Source organism: Lepidochelys kempii, chromosome 5 (assembly GCF_965140285.1).
Source record: "Lepidochelys kempii isolate rLepKem1 chromosome 5, rLepKem1.hap1, whole genome shotgun sequence".
Taxonomy (NCBI): Eukaryota; Metazoa; Chordata; order Testudines; family Cheloniidae; genus Lepidochelys; species Lepidochelys kempii.
This window is the reverse complement of record NC_136384.1, coordinates 25,990,708-26,010,672: the sequence shown is the minus strand read 5'-3', so window position 1 is coordinate 26,010,672 and position 19,965 is coordinate 25,990,708. Positions and strand designations below refer to the sequence as shown.

The window sequence follows — 19,965 nt, the reverse complement described above, 5'->3', positions numbered from 1 at the left end:
TTTTCAAATGAAAACTGCTGACATTTTGACAGTCACACAATCTAGGGTATTGTGATTACTAAAAGGGAATAGTCAATATGTTTTCCTAATTAGAGCTGGATGAAATTTTTTGACCAAAACATTTTTTTCAGCAAATGATGCAGATTCAGTGACACTTAAACATTTCACATATTCACGTCAATTTTGCCAAATTGTTTCAGTAAAAAAAAAAAAAACCTAACAAAATTCCCCCCAAAATACTGAAACATTTTGTTTTGACACTTTCCAAACAAAGTGTTTCAATTTTTTGATCTGTAATGACTTTTTGTTTTGAAAGTTCCTTTTATTTTACTTTTTTAAATTAAAAAACATTAATGTACAAAAATGAACAAAAATGTTTCATTTTGTTTGACCCAAAGCAATTTTTTTTTCAGTTTTCAGTTTGCCTAAAATTTTGAAAAATTTTATTTTTCATTTGATCCAAAACAATTTTTTAATTATTTTTTGAAATTGCCAGCAAACTGAAAAATCCGTTCATATAGCTCTCTTTCTAATGTTTAAAGTACATTTGACGTGGCATACAGTATTTTAGAGTAATATTTTATACGTATTACAAGTGTTTTTTCCACAATGCTGAAATTTAATTATCTTGGTGAGTGAAAGCCTCTTCTTGCTCCATTCTGGAGACCCCCTTCCTGGCAGCCTGGCTCTCGGAGGCCTCCATCCATGTCTGTGCTCTGTGACCCTCTCTGCTGGAGTTAACAAAGCATGAACTTCTTCTGAATTTCTTGGTGGTAAAGCCACTGGGTTCACATTCATTATCTGCTTCCCCACTTCCTGGCACACCTGTGGAACATCGGTTGGACAGAAATGGCACTGCAGAGTTTCTTTTAGCTTGGAGAAAACAGGCTACATTGCTTCTGCTCCATTCTTCCATGCATTTTATCTACTTTCCCCTAGTTTCTCTCTCTTCTCAATGCAAATTGAGCAGAGGTAACCATATGGCCCCAAAGCAGGGGCCGCCATGTAAAGGAAGATGAATGACTAAATGAATAGATTCAGGTGGAATGAGATTCTTGTTGGAGACGGGGGCAAAGGAGAGGAGAGGAACTTGGTGTTAGAAGATGTAGTATGCGGGCAAGGAGAGGAACTTGTGGAGGCAGTAAAGCAGGTTTCTGAGCACAACATTGCTTTGAATTTTAAAAGCAGTTTCTTTCCTTGCCACTTTGTTCGGCTGCTTATTTGAAAGTACTTACTGTGCTAGTTCTGTATTTTGTAACGACACTGTTGGCATCACCAGCTTCAAATGAAGTTTGGCTAGTTTAGCTAGTCACTGTCCCAGATTTTCTGTGTTAATTTTCCTTGTGATGTACATCTAAATATTGCTGTTGTTGCCATTGCTACAGAAGATGTACAATATAATAGCCGTACCTGATTAAGTCAAGAAAGGCATCTGCTGCTGTCACTTGCATAATTTTGCCTTCTCTGTGCATATTTTCCTTTGTACCTTTCCCAGGGTGGATGATAACCACAATGATTATGCCAATTATTACAGCAATGATCGTAGTACTCATGTAGTAGACAATTGCTCGCATTCCCATCTTCCCTGATGCTTTACTATCCAGGGCAGCCGTTCCTAATAAATTTAAGCACAAGGACATTCACCTCATAAAACTGTGCGTGAAGATTGTAAACTCAGCAACCTGAGGCTTTGTGAGAGGAGTTCTAATAACAAGTACATTTAAAGCAACCGAAGTTATACTGGCCTAGTAAAACTACTCTGTTCCTCTTCACAGGTAGTGCTGCTATTGTTACATCCCCCGCCCCCCATGCTTGTTATTACATAATTATCTGTTAGGAGAGCTTAACTCTCCTCTGAATTATCTGGTTTTAGCAACTGTTGGAATCAGGATAGGGAACTAGAGTGACCATTGGTCTGATCTGATGTGGCAATTCCTTTGTACCACAGAGATAATACATTGAGTTTTGGTTATCAGATTAAGTGTAATCCAAAAATGCTTCATAGAAATCTGATGCACTTAATCTGGAATGGCAGGGAAGAAATCACAGAGTATCTTCAGACAATATTGGCTACCTGATGTGTTTATAGAAGTGTGTGTGCATGGAGTGCCGTTCTTAAATGTTTAGTACAATGACCTGGGTTTACCTCTGGCCCAAGCCATGGGAGATTCAAATAGATTAAGTGACATTAGTTTAATTCAGAAAATCCTTGTGATTGTATGAATTAAACATTTGGAGTCTTTTGTAGGCATCCCAAAAGTTTGAGATATTAATCCTAACACTTGGCTGATCTTAGTGCAATTCTGATTTAATGTGGATACCAGGGTGCCCAATGTGGCATCTACTTAATCATCTGTTGACTGGGTTGCACAAACAGGGTCAGATTGTGGTTTTCAAGTGGAGGAGCCTTTCTGTAGTAGGAGGCCCAAGAGGAACTGTGGCTCCCTAAGTAAGAATTTCCCAAGGATCCTAGGAAGTGCACAGTTGGGGTGGTTGATCCATCACTCTTTCAACAGATATGGTTACTGCTCCTCCTGTAACCACTTTAAGGGGTGAAACGCCTTCCCAGTCTGCATTTGGAATGCTAACGCAGCTATTTAAAATCAGTAATTATGCTTCCATTGAATTTGTACCTACCACCTGTGGAATGATGCAAGGGATGGGCAAGGATCTCTATACCCTCTCCATCTCCTCCTTATGGACTCATATAGTGTTGGGCACTATCTAGCCTAGGGTATCTACTGTTTCTGTCTGTCTGCCTTTCTAGATTCTTACATTGATACCAATCACCATAGTATCTGAGCATTGTCTCTTCATTTATATCTGTCTTTGAATTTATGAAGTACAGTGAAAGGCACCCATTTTGTGCTCAGAGAACCTATCTCATAGGTAAAACATGCAACATATAAAAAAGGGACTGCCATGAATATAAAGAATCTGAACATAAATAATATGCAAACCTAAAACAAGAACCATAACCTAGTTAAACTGATTAGTTTTTGTAAAATTTATTATACATTGTAATTGCTGTAAATATGCACTGTTTGGAGTTACAAGGGAATTACCCTAGATGTACACTGATGTAACTAAGATCAAAAGAGATATCTGGGTTCCATTCCAGGCTCTGCCATAGACTTCTGGTGTAAATTTGATCATGTCACTTAGGCCTAACCTTTCATTTGCACTACCTTTTTTATGTAAAAATTGCACCCACAAAATGTTGCAGAAGAAGATTGCTATACTGACATCTTTAACTGCCTGCATTATACTTCTAATGCAAGGACAAAATTTTACAGGCACAAATTGCATTGTCAAATGGGAATCCAACCTTTGGAATATATGGCCTGTCACTCCTCTGTGCCTCAGATAATTTGGGGTAATAATGGGGTAAAATGGGGTAATAATACTTGCCTATGGTACCTCACTGTGATGTTGTGAAATCTAATTCCATATTTGTTATGTGCTTTGAGATCCTTGTATGTTATATACTAGTGAGTTCAAAGTATTAGTATTGTTGTTTTAAACAGGAAGTAAATCATAAAAGCCCTTTTATCTAGGAATGGGCATTGCTTTCTCCCCCCCCCCCCGCAAAATTCCACAAAAGAATTCAAATATTCACCCTACTTTACTAATATGTCTAAACACAAACTTAGTAATTGTTGGCCCTTTCTGGTTCCATAATGCACATGTACAATTTTTATACCAGATGGGATTTGTTAGGATTATGTTATTTTTAGTTCTTCAATGTGATAAAAAAATGTATAATTAACAAAGATAGAAAGAAAATGTGAGATTAACAAAATCAAGAATAAATTTATATTCACTTTTTAAGTCAATTTGTTCAAAACTTTGCTTATGTATTTTGAGTTTAAATGATCATATGTTCTTATTCCCCTTGTACTATATTACAAAACAAGTAACAGTATGCTGTGTATTTTTTTCCTCTGCATTTTAGCTAAGATCAGGTATAGTCTCTGTTATATCCTCTGTCAGGAGATACTGTCCTGCTCTTGCCAGGTGACTGGGGGCTAATGCTGAGTGCATTTACTCCCGGAGATTTTGTAGGTTTGGCCTCTTGATGCTTTTATAGGTTTTACCATCTCCTTGTACCACTGGCCAGATACCCCGGGACTGAGTGGCCTCAGCTCCCAAAGTCTGTGGGAATTGGGGCTGCTCAACACCTTTCTGGAGGTGATCAGCACTTTTGCAGAATCAGACCCTATGATCATATTTCATTGTTGGACTGGCATGGGGGGAGTGTGATGAGCTGGATTTGTTGTCTTACAGTACGTCTACACTACAATAAAAGACCTGTGGCTCAGCTGCAGCTGGACCAGGTCAGCCGACTCTGGCTCATGGAGTTTGGGCTGCTGGGCTATAAAATCGCAGTGTAGATGTTTGGGCTTGGGCTGGAGCCTGAGTTTTGAAATGCTCCCCTTGCAGGTACTCAGAGCCCAGGTTCCAACTCAAGCCTGAATGTCTACACTGACAGGTTTCAGAGTAACAGCCGTGTTAGTCTGTATTCACAAAAAGAAAAGGTGCCACAAGTACTCCTTTTCTTTTTGTGAATGTCTACACTGCAATTTTATAGCCCTGTAGTCCAAGCTCTGTGAACCTGAGTCTGCTGACCTAGGTCAGGCCTGTGTCTTTTATTAGAATGGACATACCCTGAGGGGCTGATCCAGAGCTCAGTGAAGTCAATGGCTTCAGTGGGTTTTGGATGAGACCCTGAGTAGGTACCAGGAGTCATACTCTTTTCTGACTAAGCTGCATTCCAACTTGGCTTCCTCTTCCGCATTCATGCTGTGATGTTGCCTTGTATTTAAATTGTTCTGGTCTTATTCCTGCTCTTCTTCTTCAGACAAAGGATTTTCGAGTTTGAGGCAAGGAGGGACTGACTGCTCTGCCCCCTGTTCTTGACCTTTAAGAGTACTAAAATAAATGTTCAAGATAGAGTGTTGAGAGACAAATATTAACAAACGATCATGTTTCGCTATATGAGGAGAAGGCAAATTTCCACCTCACAGCACCTCCTGGGCGGTACTGAGTATCCTCACCTCTTACTGAAGTCATTGAGAGCAAAGGGCACTCAGCACCTCATGAGAAGCTGCTGGCACTTTGCAGGATTGAGCCCAAAGCTTTCAATAGCTTTCATCGTGTCAACACTAAAAAAATTATCCAAAATAATTCAGATTTTTTAAAGCAAGAAAGAATGAAAGCTTTTATTTTCTTAATTATTTTTAAGGGTTGACGAAGCTTCTTAGGGCTGAATGGGTCTCTGGCAAAGTCCTTAATGGAGAAGCAATAAAGTTAGCTCTGAGGCTTTTATGTGTCACAGGCCATTGTGTACATATTCTTTTCTTCCATAGAAAGCCAGCAAAAGCTCCCATTGTTCTGTGGAGATGTATGTGCCCCTTTAATCCTGCTCGCAGCTCGCTCTCCCACATGGCTGCTGGCTCTCAACTACTTTGCCATCTCATTCATCTCTGCTCCATCTTCTTCTTCTTCGTATGCCCTCCCCTTCCCCATGGGCCTGGGAAACTTGCAGGCCCACTGGTCACCATAAACAAGAATGCCTTGAAGTTGTCAAGGCAACCGTGAGCAGAGTGCTGGTAATTTTTGTATCCACGCACACACAGGCTGAATGGGAATCATGTTTAGGGGAAAAGAGGTTTCTAAGATTCAAAACAAACCCAAATTCCTGCCCCCCACTTCACATACTCTCTGCCCCTTTTCTCCTGAAATGAGTGTGAATCAGTCATACTGTGGCTGAAATAAAGACATAACACGCAGTTCTCCAGAGTGCTTGGAACAAAGGGCAAAGCAGTACATCACTCCCTAACAAAGGTGCTAGAGAGGAAATTGAACAAAATGTTTTGAGAACTAGGAAAGGTAGCAACAAGTATGGTAATTGAGAGGGAGTGCAAAGAGTTGCAGTTAATTATTGGCATACAATAATTACAGACTGCACCTTACCAAAAATGGTTGACTACCAGCCACTATTTTATTCCTTCCCATCCAGATCACAGCCATACAAATTAGCCTAGGGCTGTGCTTTGGTGATTTTCTTGAACCCAGTTGGATTATTATTATTTTCTTTTCTTAATCATTGCAAACAGGACTCAGTAAAGTTGTTCTGAGATGGGTGTAAGCTAATTTGTAGTTTTGTGTTGTGATAAGGTAAAGAACTAACCAGAGACTGCACTGAATACAGCAGGTATGATTACCTGCCTTGTAAGCCTTGTAAGCAGGTGGCATATGTGTTGCATTCAGTCCAAGGAAAAAAAGCTCTCAGAGACCGAGTATGGGCTCTTGAGAACAGAGTGGCTGAATTGGAGGAGCTAAGGAGACAGAGAGATACACAGATGAGACTTTCTGGGACACAGTAGACCGGTCCCACCCCAGTCTGACAGCCTCTGACAGTGCCGTTGAGGAGGATGAAAGTCTCGGGCAAGGAAAACATCAAACTGGAATAGAGGGAAATGATCCCATAGTTGGGACCCTCTTTTCAGATGATGTCATGGTATCATCTCAGAGTGAGGATACTTCTCAAGGGGAGGGAACCCAGTTATTAGGAAGCAACAGGTAATAGTAATGGGGGATTTGACTATTAAAAATATAGATAGCCGGGTTTGTGATAACTGGGAGATCTGCATGGTGAATTGCCTGCAAGGTGCAAAGGTTGCAGATCTCTCGAGACATCTTGACAGACTTATGTGCAGTGCTGGGGAGGAGGTGGTCATGGTAACAATGACATGGGAAAAGGTAGGAGAGAGGTTCTGGAGACCAAATTCATGCTGTTAGATAAGAGATTAAGGTCCAGGACCTCCAGGATACCATTCTCTGAAATGCCTCCAGTTCCATGCACAGGGCCAATTAGACATGCAGAACTGCAGGGTCTCAGTGTGTGGATGAGACAATGATGTAAGGAGGAGGGTCTTAGGTTTATTATTTGGGAAAGGAGGAGCCTATAAGGAAGGATGGGCTCCACCGAAACCAAAATGAAACGAGATTGCTGGCATGGAAAATTAAAAAGGTCTTAAAGGAGTTTTTAAACCAAGAGCTAGAGGAAAGCTGACAGCTGCAGAGGAGTTCAGAAAGAGACAACACATAGGGAGGATCTACTACTGGGGACTCTCTATATTCTAGTAAAGAGGAGAGGATAGAAGTTGATAAAGTACACTTAGGAACTGAAGAGAAACAGTCAAATGAAAGAGTCCAATTCAGTTACATCACATGAAAGCAGAAAACTAAAAAGTGAAAATTAAAAATATTTGTATACTTATGCTAGAAGTCTAAAGAATAAAATGGGTGAATTTGAGTGCCTGGTACTAAGTGAGGTTATTGATATAATAGGCATCACAGAAACTTGGTGGAAATCAATGACTTGGAATCTTGGAATACTAGGGTACAAGATATATAGGTACTAGTATCTTGGAATACTAGGGTACAAGATACATAGGAACGACAGAATAGGTCGTTCTGGTGAGGGTGTGGCACTATATGTGAAAGAAAGCATAGTATCAAATATAGTAATAATCTTAAATGAGTCAAACTGTACCATAGAATCACTATGGATAGAAATTCCATATTTGACTAATAAGAACATAACAGTAAGAATATGTTACTGACCACCTGACCAGGATGGTGATGGTGATTGTGAAATGCTCAGGGAGATTAGAGAGGCTATATATATATAGGCTATATATATAAGAATAGTCATACTGGGTCAGATCAAAGGTCTATCTAGCCCAGTATCCTGTCTTTCAACAGTGGCCAGTGCCAGGTGCTTCAGAGGGAATGAACAGAACAGGTAATCATGAAGTGATCCATTCGCTGTCACCCATTCCCAGCTTTTGGCAAACAGAGGCTAGGGACACCATCCCTGCCCATCCTAGCTAATAGCTATCGATGGACCTATCCTCCATGAATTTATCTAGCTCTTTTTTGAACTCTGTTATAGAAAACTCAATAATAATGGTGGATTTCAACTATCTCCATATTGACTGGGTACATGTCACCTCAGAACAGGATGCAGAAATAAAGTTTCTAGACACCATTAATGATTGCTTTTTGGAGAAGCTTGTCCTGGAATGCACAGGGGGAGAGGGAATTCTTGATTTAGTCCTAAGTGAAGCAAGGGATCTGGTCCAAGAGGTGAATATCAGTAATAGTGACCATAATGTAATTAAATTAACATTTTTCTGGGTGGTAAAATGCCAAAGAAACCCACCACAGTAGCATTTAACTTCAGAAAGATGAACTACACAAAAAAGGGAAAGCTAGTTAAATGGAAATGAATAGGAACAGCCACAAGAATGAAATGCCTGCAAGCTGCATGGAAACTTTTTAAAAAGACCCTAATAGAGGATAAAATTAAATGTAGACCCCAAATTAAAAAGAATAGTAAAAGGACCAAAAATAAATAAATGAACAAATAAATAAATAAATAAAACCACCTCTGCTAAACAACAGAGTAAAAGAATTGGTCAGATGCAAAAAATCATCGTTTAAAAACTGGAAGTCAGATCCTACTGTGGAAAGTAGAAAGGAGCATAAAATGTGCCAAGTCAAACGTAAAAGTATAAGTAGGCAGACCAAAAAAGAATCTGAAGAGCAATTAGCAAAGGACTCAAAAACTAACAGAATTTTTTTTAAGTACATGAGAAGCAGGAAGCCTTTCAAACAAAGGACGACTGAGGTGCTCAAGGAGCACCGAAAGAAGGTAAGGCTATTAAAGAGAAGTTAAACAAATTCTTTGCTGTGGTCTTCACTGCAGAGGATGTGAGGGAGATAGCCACACTTCAGCCATTCTTTTTAGGTGACAAACCTGAGGAACAATCCCAGACTGAGGTGTCAGTACAGGAGGTTTTAAGGAACTCAAATATGAAATTGCAGAATGTTAGGGGGCTTATTCCTTCACCCACTTACTTCCCTGGTCCTTCTCGCATGAACAGAGAGCAACAATACCCGAAGTCCGAAGGTGCAAACAATTCGATGTTTATTGGGGTGAACTTCCAGCAAGCTTAAATACAAGTTCCTTTTTTCCTTATTTTCGAATCCCAACTTACTTCCTGTTTGCCCCTAATTTATATAGTAATATTCTTAGCTATACCTTAACCAATCAATACTAAGTGTAGTATATAACCTATCACTAAAATCAGCTTCTGTACCAGATGACTGGACGATAGCTAATGTGACGCCAATTTAAAAAAAAAGACTCCAGAGGCAATCCTGTCAATTATGGCTGATAAGCCTAACTTCAGTACCAGGCAAATTGGTTAAAACTATACTAAAGAACAGACATATTAGACACGTAGATGCACACGATTTGTTGGGGAAGAGTCAACACAACTTTTATAAAGGGAAATCATGCCCCAGCAATCCATTAGAATTTTCTGAGGTAGTCAACAAGCATGTGGAGAAGGGTGATCCTATAGATGTAGTGTATCTGGAATTGTGGAAAGCCTTTGATAAGGTCCCTCTTAAGGCTCAAAGCAGTCCAAAGGCTCTTAAGCAAAGTAAGCAGTCATGGGATAAGAGGGAAGGTCCCCTTGTGGATTAGTAATTGCTTAAAAGACAGGAAACAAAGGGTAGGAATAAATGGTCAGATTTGAAAACGGAGAGAGGTAAATAGTGGTGTCCCCCAGGGATCTGTATTTGGACAAGTGCTGTTCAACATATTCATAAATGATCTGGAAAAAAAGGGTAAATAGTATGGTGGCAAAGTTTGCAGATGTTACTAAATTACTCAGAATAGTTAACTCCAAAGCAGACTACAGAGAGTTGGGGATCTCACAAAACTAGGTGGCTGGGAAACAAAATGGCAGATAAAATTCAGTGTTGATAAATACTAAGTAATGCACATTGGAAAACATAATCCCAACTATACGTACAAAATGATGGGGTCTAAATTAGCAGTTATCACTTTAGAAAGAGATCCTGGAGTCATTGTGAATAGTTCTCTGAAAACATCCAGTCAATGTGCAGCAGCAGTCAAAAAGCTATCAGAATGTTAGGAACCCTTAGGAAAGGAAAAGATCGTAAGACAGAAAATATTGTAATGCCACTATATAAATCCTTGATATGCCCACACCTGAATACTGCATGCAATTCTGGTCACCCCATCTTAAAAATATATATTAGAAATGGAAAAGGTACAGAGAAGGGCAACAAAAATGATTAAGGTTATGGAACAGCTTCTGTATGAGGAAAGATTAAAAAGACTGGGACTATTAAACTTGGAAAAGAGATGAGTAAGGGGGAATAGGATAGAGGTCTAGAAAATCATGAATGGTGTGGAGAAAGTGAACAAAGAAGTGTTATTTACCCTTTCATGTAATACAAGAACCAGGGGTCATCTGATGAAATTAATAGGCATCAGGTTTAAAACAAACAAAAGGAAGTACTTTTTCACACAATGCACAGTCAACCTGTGGAAGTCATTGCCAGGGGATGTTGTGAAGACCAAAACTATAACTAGATTCAAAAAAAGAATTAGATAAGTTCATGGAGGATTGGTTCATCAATGGCTCTTAGCCAAGATGGTCAGAGATGCAAGCCCATGCTCTGGGTGTCCCTAGGCCTCTGACTGCCAGATGTTGTGATTGGACAACAGGGGATGGATCGCTGGATAATTGTCCTGTTCTGTTCATTCCCTTTGATGCTCTGGCATTGGCCACTGTCAGAATACAGGATACTGGGCTAGATGGACCATTGGTCTGGCCCAGGGCGACCATTCTTGTTCTTATGTAAGTAGCTTCCTTATTTGGGGTTTGCCATATGATGTCAGTGGAAAGTGTGGGCCCCTTACTGAATGAGGGAGGCAACCTAGTGACAGAGGATGTGGAAAAAGCTAATGTACTCAATGCTTTTTTTGCCTCTGTCTTCACTAACAAGGTCAGCTCCCAGACTGCTGCGCTGGGCATCACAAAATGGGGAAGAGATGGCCAGCCCTCTGTGGAGATAGAGGTGGTTAGGGACTATTTAGAAAAGCTGGACGTGCACAAGTCCATGGGGCCGGACGAGTTGCATCCGAGAGTGCTGAAGGAATTGGCAGCTGTGATTGCAGAGCCATTGGCCATTATCTTTGAAAACTCGTGGCAAACGGGGGAAGTCCCGGATGACTGGAAAAAGGCTAATGTAGTGCCAATCTTTAAAAAAGGGAAGAAGGAGGATCCTGGGAACTACAGGCCAGTCAGCCTCACCTCAGTCCCTGGAAAAATCATGGAGCAGGTCCTCAAAGAATCAATCCTGAAGCACTTGCATGAGAGGAAAGTGATCAGGAACAGCCAGCATGGATTCACCAAGGGAAGGTCATGCCTGACTAATCTAATCGCCTTTTATGATGAGATTACTGGTTCTGTGGATGAAGGGAAAGCAGTGGATGTATTGTTTCTTGACTTTAGCAAAGCTTTTGACACGGTCTCCCATAGTATTCTTGTCAGCAAGTTAAGGAAGTATGGGCTGGATGAATGCACTATAAGGTGGGTAGAAAGCTGGCTAGATTGTCGGGCTCAACGGGTAGTGATCAATGGCTCCATGTCTAGTTGGCTGCCGGTGTCAAGTGGAGTGCCCCAGGGGTCGGTCCTGGGTCCGGTTTTGTTCAATATCTTCATAAATGATCTGGAGGATGGTGTAGATTGCACTCTCAGCAAATTTGCAGATGATACTAAACTAGCAGGAGTGGTAGATACGCTGGAGGGTAGGGATAGGATACAGAAGGACCTAGACAAATTAGAGGATTGGGCCAAAAGAAATCTGATGAGGTTCAATAAGGATAAGTGCAGGGTCCTGCACTTAGGACGGAAGAATCCAATGCACCGCTACAGACTAGGGGCCGAATGGCTAGGCAGCAGTTCTGCGGAAAAGGACCTAGGGGTGACAGTGGATGATAAGCTGGATATGAGTCAGCAGTGTGCCCTTGTTGCCAAGAAGGCCAATGGCATTTTAGGATGTATAAGTAGGGGTATAGCGAGCAGATCGAGGGAAGTGATCGTTCCCCTCTATTCGACATTGGTGAGGCCTCATCTGGAGTACTGTGTCCAGTTTTGGGCCCCATACTACAAGAAGGATGTGGATAAATTGGAGAGAGTCCAGCGAAGGGCAACAAAAATGATTAGGGGTCTAGAACACATGACTTATGAGGAGAGGCTGAGGGAGCTGGGATTGTTTAGTCTGCAGAAGAGAAGAATGAGGGGGGATTTGATAGCTGCTTTCAACTACCTGAAAGGGGGTTCCAAAGAGGATGGCTCTAGACTGTTCTCAATGGTAGCAGATGACAGAACGAGGAGTAATGGTCTCAAGTTGCAGGGGGGGGAGGTTTAGATTGGATATTAGGAAAAACTTTTTCACTAAGAGGGTGGTGAAACACTGGAATGTGTTACCTAGGGAGGTGGTAGAATCTCCTTCCTTAGAGGTTTTTAAGGTCAGGCTTGACAAAGCCCTGGCTGGGATGATTTAACTGGGAATTGGTCCTGCTTCGAGCAGGGGGTTGGACTAGATGACCTTCTGGGGTCCCTTCCAACTCTGATATTCTATGATTCTATGATTCTAAGAAGCATTGTGCCCTTGGTATAATTACTTTTCTTCTTTAATTTGGGAATTTGGGGTAATCCCCAGCTCCTAATGTCACCTGTTAAATCACACTTTCAGAGTTTTTCTGCCTCTCTCTAACAGAACCTATTGGTGAAAATAAGAGACTTACTTCTTTGCTCTTCTACAATAAATAAATATCATCTGAGACAAAACACAGCAAAGATTTTGCCCCAAACCTTTTAAAACTTTTTGCTTTAAAAAAAAAGTAAAGCTGTTGTAATAACATAGTTTTGATGTATAATTATAAAGCACTTGACAGGATCCGTGTTTAATTTTTAAAATTACAAACTAATATCCAACTGATGACTGGTAATAGAGCAAAGTCATTTATATTTTTCATGAATATTTAATATGGTAGATAAATAGAAAGTCTAGGGGCTATTTTAAATTAATGATGTCTAGGGGCTATTTTAAATTAATACTGTCTCCACAGTCTCAGTTTTTCAAAACATGACATGGAAAACGGAATCTTTTTGTTGCTATTTATTTTCCTGTTTATCCTTTTACAGACTCTTCATTATGAGGCTGTAGTTTCTAGGTAAACTGTTTGATGGTAAAACAGTGGTAAAGCCAAGTGATGGTTCATGAATGTGGCCCTAATTTTGTTTTTTTTTAAGTTGTCTTTCCCTAAAAAGCAGTCTTAGGCCTCATCTACCATGCAGGGACTGTATCAGTAAAGCTGTGGCATGATAGCTATGCTGGCTTAACCCCTTAATGTAGACACAGTAGACAGTGACAGAAGGGGTTTGTCACACTTCAAGGCAACTGCTCCTATATTTCCCCTCAGTGGGCTAGCAAGGGCACCCACTCACAGGCTTCCAGCTTCCCAGAATGGACACATGCATCTCTCTCCCTTGTGACTGGGGTATTTCCGGGCTGCACAATTCCCTGCCCTCACTATGTTATTCACAGCACAGACAGGTTGCTGAAGGGCACCTGTTTGCTTCGTCTTCAGAAATGGGTAACAGTGTGACGCCCACAATTATAGTTACCACACAGGTCTTTCTGAGCAAGCCTACTTTAGCCTGAGGTAAAAAGAGAACACATAATAAATATTAACAGAGAAAACATACCAAAGCAATGAAAGAACCTACACACATGCTAATGCTCTTATCAGAGGAATTCTTTCCCCCCCCCCCCCAACCCCCATTCTAAGATGGATTCTGGGAGGAGCAGTCCTTCAAATCCCCACCCCAGAGGATTCCTTGTGGTTACAAGTTCATCACAGCACCCTCATAATAGGTTTAGTTTTCCCTTTATACAGTTCAGGGGGGGTTGATCTGAAGTTGTCAGGAGCAGGTCATTAGAAGATAATTCATTTTCCTCCCCAGAGCTTAGCTTCAAAAGGGTGGATTCAAAGTGGGTCATTTGCATTCCCCAGGTACTTCCTAGGAAATCCATTTCACACGTATTGTTCCAAAGTCTTCTGAAATTCCTAATACCTTCCAGAAATAGCGTTAGTCAGTCTCTTACAGAAGGTGCATACATACAATCCGACAATAACACGCACACAACTACATGTTTAATACAATGTACCCCAAAGGTATTAACCCTAATTCAATAAGGTTTAAATGAGTTCAGTAAAGTTTATCTTAATTCTGTAAGGTTTGTTCAGGTTATTACAGGATATTGTCAGTCTGTCATATGGTTTTTCTGTTGTTGTAGGAACACAACCTCTTGAGTACTGGAAGATAGGTTGACAGAAACATTTCTTGTGTTGACCTAGTTGCCTCTACGCTTGGGGGTTAATTTAGCACTGAGGGGTGTGGATTTTTTGCACTCCTAAGTGCCACCATAGCTATGTTAGCCTAAATTTTACATGTAAACCACTCTCTAACCCTCACATCCTTCTGAGCACTGCAGGATGAGTAAGCTGACATCTTCACACTATAAGAATGATTCTCACTGTGGGTGATGATGACGATATGCGGAATGAATAACAAGATCAGAGCAAGTATCTGCCTGGAAAAGTTCTAAAGCAAAGTCATTAGTTAGTTGAAACCAGTGGGAATTTTTGTCTGACTGTAATCAACATGCTTGGGCTCAGAAAGCCTGATCCTCAGTGGCATTGAGTGTCTCCTGGGCGGTACTGACCACCCCTCACTCCCACTGAAGACAATGGGAGTGGAGGGTGCTGAGCACCTTGCAGGATCAGGCCCTAAATTAATACAGAGTTAGACACAACTACACTCCAGACTTAAGAAAACTAATTAATCAACATAGAAGGAAATAATGAAATAGCAAAGAAGTACAACATTGTTAATGTTTGCAGATACTTAATACTGTAGCTTCACATTAACTCAGCAGTGTGAAAATTAATACAGTTGATGACAACCTGAATTTCACATAAAAGATGTGTCTAAAATGCAGCACTGTGTGATTTTTGCTGTGTGGATCTGCTTCATGATGAGAGATGTTGACAGGACCCTTGAATTTCTCAATTTCCCTTATCTTTACGTAGCTAGAAGTTTTAATAATCAGATTACACATTTCAATAGGTTTTGCCAGCTTTATTCAAACACTGCACAAGAAAAAGCCTCACGAAAAAATAGTATTAAAGTAATGTAAGTAAATTCAATCCACACAACATGGTTGTGACTAATTCAGCTGCTCACCTAATAACTGTGTGCAGGTGTTGCCAGTGAAAATCCCACGGCATGTAAGAAGAAGTCCCATTCCATGAGACAAAGAAAGAAAAGACCGTAAGAAAACCATGGGAATTGACAGGGTATGGAAAAGCCCAGATGAGCAGCCAAGTAGAGTGATGTGCTCTAAGTGACTCTCTCAGTCCCTTCCACCACCAGACTAAAGGGATCATTGGGATGATTCCCTGCATATGATGGAGTGACCCCCTCTCTGGAGGCTGCTAAATCATCCCTCACAGAGATGACTAATCCCTGATGATTGTACAAGTACTTTTGAATAACTCCTTTTAAATGCACCAGATTGCACTAAATGCCAGATATTTTTGCCAGCAATGGATACCTCTGGATATTTCTGCAAAGTGTACGCATGTGCGCACGCGCACACACACACCATCTCACATGACACAAGTAGGAAGAACATTTGCTCTGCTATTAATAGGTTCAGTATTTTTTGTCAGACAATAAAAGTACTGCTACAGTAGCAAGTATGCCTAATATAGGGTGGTTTGCCAAGTGGCGTTTCATCCATCCCTCGTTGGTTATTGCTATGAGAAAATGTTTAAATGGCTAAACATCTGAACAGATTTCCCAGTCCTCCATCCCTCCTGTCTGCAAACACATGCACTCCTGGCTACACAGAATTTTATCACAGGAAGGAACACTTGTGTGGTAGCCTCTTCTTAAAATATTGGCAAGACATGAGTGACTGAATGTACACTCTAGGCACTAAACAAAACTCAAGTGGTTTTATGCTGCTTTTTGCCTTTTGATACTTTATACCACACCAAAATTAAATGCTATAAAAGTATTTGTTGTTGTTGTTATTGACCATTAACATTTAACATCGTTATTGCTTTCTTTTTGGACTGTAAATCTTATAAAACCATGTTTGGTGTCAACGCAAGAAAACAACCAATTTGTCAACTGCTGGAAATGGCCCATCTTGATTATCACTACAAAAGGGTTTTTTTTCTCTCCTGCTGGTAATAGCTCACCTTAACTGATCACTCTCGTTATAGTGTGTGTGAGAACACCCATGGTTTCATGTTCTCTGTGTATATATATATATCTTCCTATTGTATTTTCTACTGCATGCATCCGATGAAGTGGGTTTTAGCCCACGAAAGCTTATGCTCAAATAAATTTGTTAGTCTCTAAGGTGCCACAAGTCCTCCTGTTCATTTAATATAGTAATTTACAAGAACAATAGTGCATGATTTGCTTGGAAATGGTTTCAGTTTGAATATTGCAGCTTCTTAATTAAATATTCTTTCTATTTTTCCTGCATGAGTTGTGCATGCTGTACATAAAATAAATAAGGAACTATTTTTTTAAGTTCTTTGTTATATGTTCATCAGGACAGAATCTATTAATGAAGGCAGGGGAAAGTTAAATAAACCTATCCAGGGAATGACCGGTATTATGAAGTAATTAATCTGAAACTAGAGTACTCTACCTCTCAATTAAATGAAGGGTATACTGTATATACAGTGCTCTCAAATGCTGCATCTCATTGTATGTAATTGATGTTCCTGTTACTGCAGGAAACTGCAGTGCAACTGTTGCAGGAATATATTGTAGTGTTTTGCAGACCAGAAATGATTTACTTCGAAGTGCTGCAAGGTAACAGGAAACTTTTGGATAACCAAATGCTGAAGTACATTTCCTGAAACCCACATCTGCCAGAACAGGGCCCTGCTGTGGGGCTGTTTAGATACCCATTTAACTCTTTGCATTATTCCATCCTTTGCTCACAGTATTGGAATGTGCCAAACAATATGGTTTTTGAAGGCAAACTAGGGAGTAATTTATCTTCTTTATGTGTGCTAAGCAGAGCAGGAGGGAGAAGCAAGTGGGGATTCACAGCAAGCCATGAAGCAGTGATTAGTAACAGCTGACAATCTCAGACCAAGACTCTTTTTTACTTTGGTTACTTCATTGTAATAACAGAGTACAAAGGACTGACTGTCCCAGTGCCAAGAATCAGAAACCCAGGAACACAGAAAATAGCTGCTCAAAATGTTTGTTGGTAACAAAACACTGCTGCTACCTGCGTAGTGCAGTTCTAAAAAGCATTAAAGACGAGACTAGTATGTTCTCCTAGAAATGTGATTTTTCTGTTTAGGTTTAAAGCTTCCCTTTCACTAGAACAGTGGCAAAAAATCAACCAGAGAACATTTGCTTCAGAAAAAGGATTGCCAGTTGATGATTTGTTTGGCTCTACTAATGTTAAATAAGCGTGATGTAACATGGTAAATTACTTCAGTTTAATTAGAAGTAAGTTCATAGTAGTAATTGGCAAGGCGAAGCACATTAACATAATTTGAAACCCACAAAGTTTGTAGTTATAAGACAAAAATAAATATCCCAGTAATGTAAGAAACATCTAAAGTATGAAAAATAACCAAATGAAAAATGTTGCCTTCCATTTATTCCGTAAATCATTGCCAAAAATAACGCGTTTATATTCTGGCAAGATACTACAGTTCAAGAAGATGTAGGCAACTTGTTTTCCCAGCTGTGTTAAGCATATTCCACCTGTGTTCCACAGGCTCCACTGGCTTCTAAATGCAGTTCAAGGTATTGGATTTAATCTATTAAGACTTTGATCTGGATTCTGGCAAATTAAGGCCCTGATCCTTCAAAGACATATGCATGAGCTTAACTTTAAGTATGCATGTATTCCCATTGAATTTGGGTTTCAACAGCTGAACCTGAAAGTGTGAAGAAAAAACTTATTTTGCAAGGCAAATTAAACACTTACGATACACAATACATTTTGAACATATGAAGCATGACATTCTAGGAACAGACAGTGCAAAAGTTATCTGACTGGATAACTCATGATGAAATCACAAAATGTGACATTTCTAATACAATTGTGAGCTTAATGTATTCCTAAATTAATAGTACCTACTGTATGTTTATAATATAAAAGTATATTTGCTTTTAGATCTTTATTTTGTGATACATATATTAGCATACATTTATGTTAAATTACTTTAAAAATGAAATGAATTCAGTGCTTCTCAGAAAGGTGCTGATTGAAAGGAAACTGAGATTCTCTTTCTAAAGAAAAGATATGTATATGGGGTACAGGCATACAAGATTTCCTATACTGTATCCTAATTCGCCTCAGCTCTGACCTGAGGGACCACTTTAGGGTTGAGAAGCTAGTTCAGTCTCGTTGTCAAGTCTCCTTTGCTGCATCTTCCAGTTGTAGTGACAGTTTCCTTGGCGAGGCTGCTTGTCCACTGGGAACTGGACTGACACCACTAAAACTCATTTTACATAGTTCACGGAACAGCCATAGATTGGATCTTTTGCTCAGTCACAAGTGACTTAATCAGGATTTGAACAACTAGAGCAGGAAGGTTCTGTATCTCATTATCAAATGCAGAGCCATTTTCCCCTTTTAAGCTAATTAATGTCAACCATGACATTGGTTCTGAGTTTACACAAAGGACAATTTTACCGTCCAAAAAGTAGACTCTTCACCCAGAAGCAAAGTAATTCTGAATCTTCTATATTGGGTCAGATTCTGATGTCACTTATCCTGCTGTAAACCAGGAATAAATCCACTGAAATGATCTAATATGTGTTGGTGTAAAGCTGGTGTAACTGTGATTACAATTTGGCCATAGGATTTCTACTTCCAGAGTTTAATTCTTGACGCAACTGATAAAGCTCTGAGATGTCACCTTTCTTCTGTAATTTAACAATATTAAGATGACCTGAAAAAAGTGTGGTGCTGAGAATTGTACACGTATTCTCCCAACTACATTTTCTCCCAAGGGTGGTGTTTAATTATGTATAGTGAATCCCTAACCCATGTTTTCTTGTGAAAATGTCTTTATTAAATCCAACAGACTTGAGTCTTGGATTTAGTAATTACCACTCAGTGGGGAATCAAATATAAGATAAAGATTTTTAATGGTGTAATTGTAGTTTCTCATCAGTACAGGATTTGTTAATACATGAACGTATGCTATCCCATTCCTTGGGTTTTGTTAACTTGATCTCATGTTATGTTATGTAAATTCTTAGGGTTATATTTGTGTCTTCTCTTTCATTCTGTCCTCAGGCCTAGGCTCTCATGAAGTCTTGTTGCTTCTCCCTCTCTATAACTTTAAAAATCCATCTCTTCCTCATCCCTCTTTTGAAACCCTGGTTTACGACCTGGTTCTCTCTCTCCTAGACATTTATAACTTTGACCTGGCTAGCTCTCTCCTCTTCAACATTCAGCAGCCAGAATAAAGTTCCTCTTTTACTGTTCTCAGCATGTCATCCTGCCCACCTCAAGTCCCTGCACTGACTTTCTGTGATTTTCTAAATTCTATACAAATTCCTTATCCTCATTTTAGGTCTATGCACAGCTCAGCATCTGAGTACATCATCTCTTATATGCTGCTTCTCCCCATGTTACCTCCTGTACTCTGCCCACTCCTTATATCTTGTTGTTCCCTTTGTTTCCTCCTCCCATTTGCACCTTCAAATCTTTCTATCTTAAGGGGCGCAGCACAGAACTTGCAGCTCTTGAGGAGGAGGGGCTAAAGTGGGTTTATGCCTTAACCCTTTGTGTCCTCTCAATCCAGGGCTGCTCCGGAGGCTGGAGAGGCCACTAGCATAACTTCGACAGCTCTGGGGTCCTGAGTTACAGCAGTCTCCCTGCACTGTTCTGTGGGCTGCATGCTGCAGCCCTGTGTCAACATGCCCCTCCCAT

General features: G+C 40.1%; 1 protein-coding gene across 3 annotated transcripts in view; it reads right to left on the bottom strand.

Annotated features, from left to right (window-relative positions):
* Positions 1-19,965, bottom strand: part of SLC1A3 (solute carrier family 1 member 3) — a 94,413-nt gene that overhangs the window by 19,237 nt on the left and 55,211 nt on the right. For all 3 annotated transcript variants that reach the window (XM_073343771.2, XM_073343770.2, XM_073343772.2), the window contains one exon: positions 1,411-1,615. In XM_073343771.2, the coding sequence (XP_073199872.1) occupies positions 1,411-1,615 (205 nt within the window). The remainder of the gene's footprint in view (positions 1-1,410; positions 1,616-19,965) is intronic.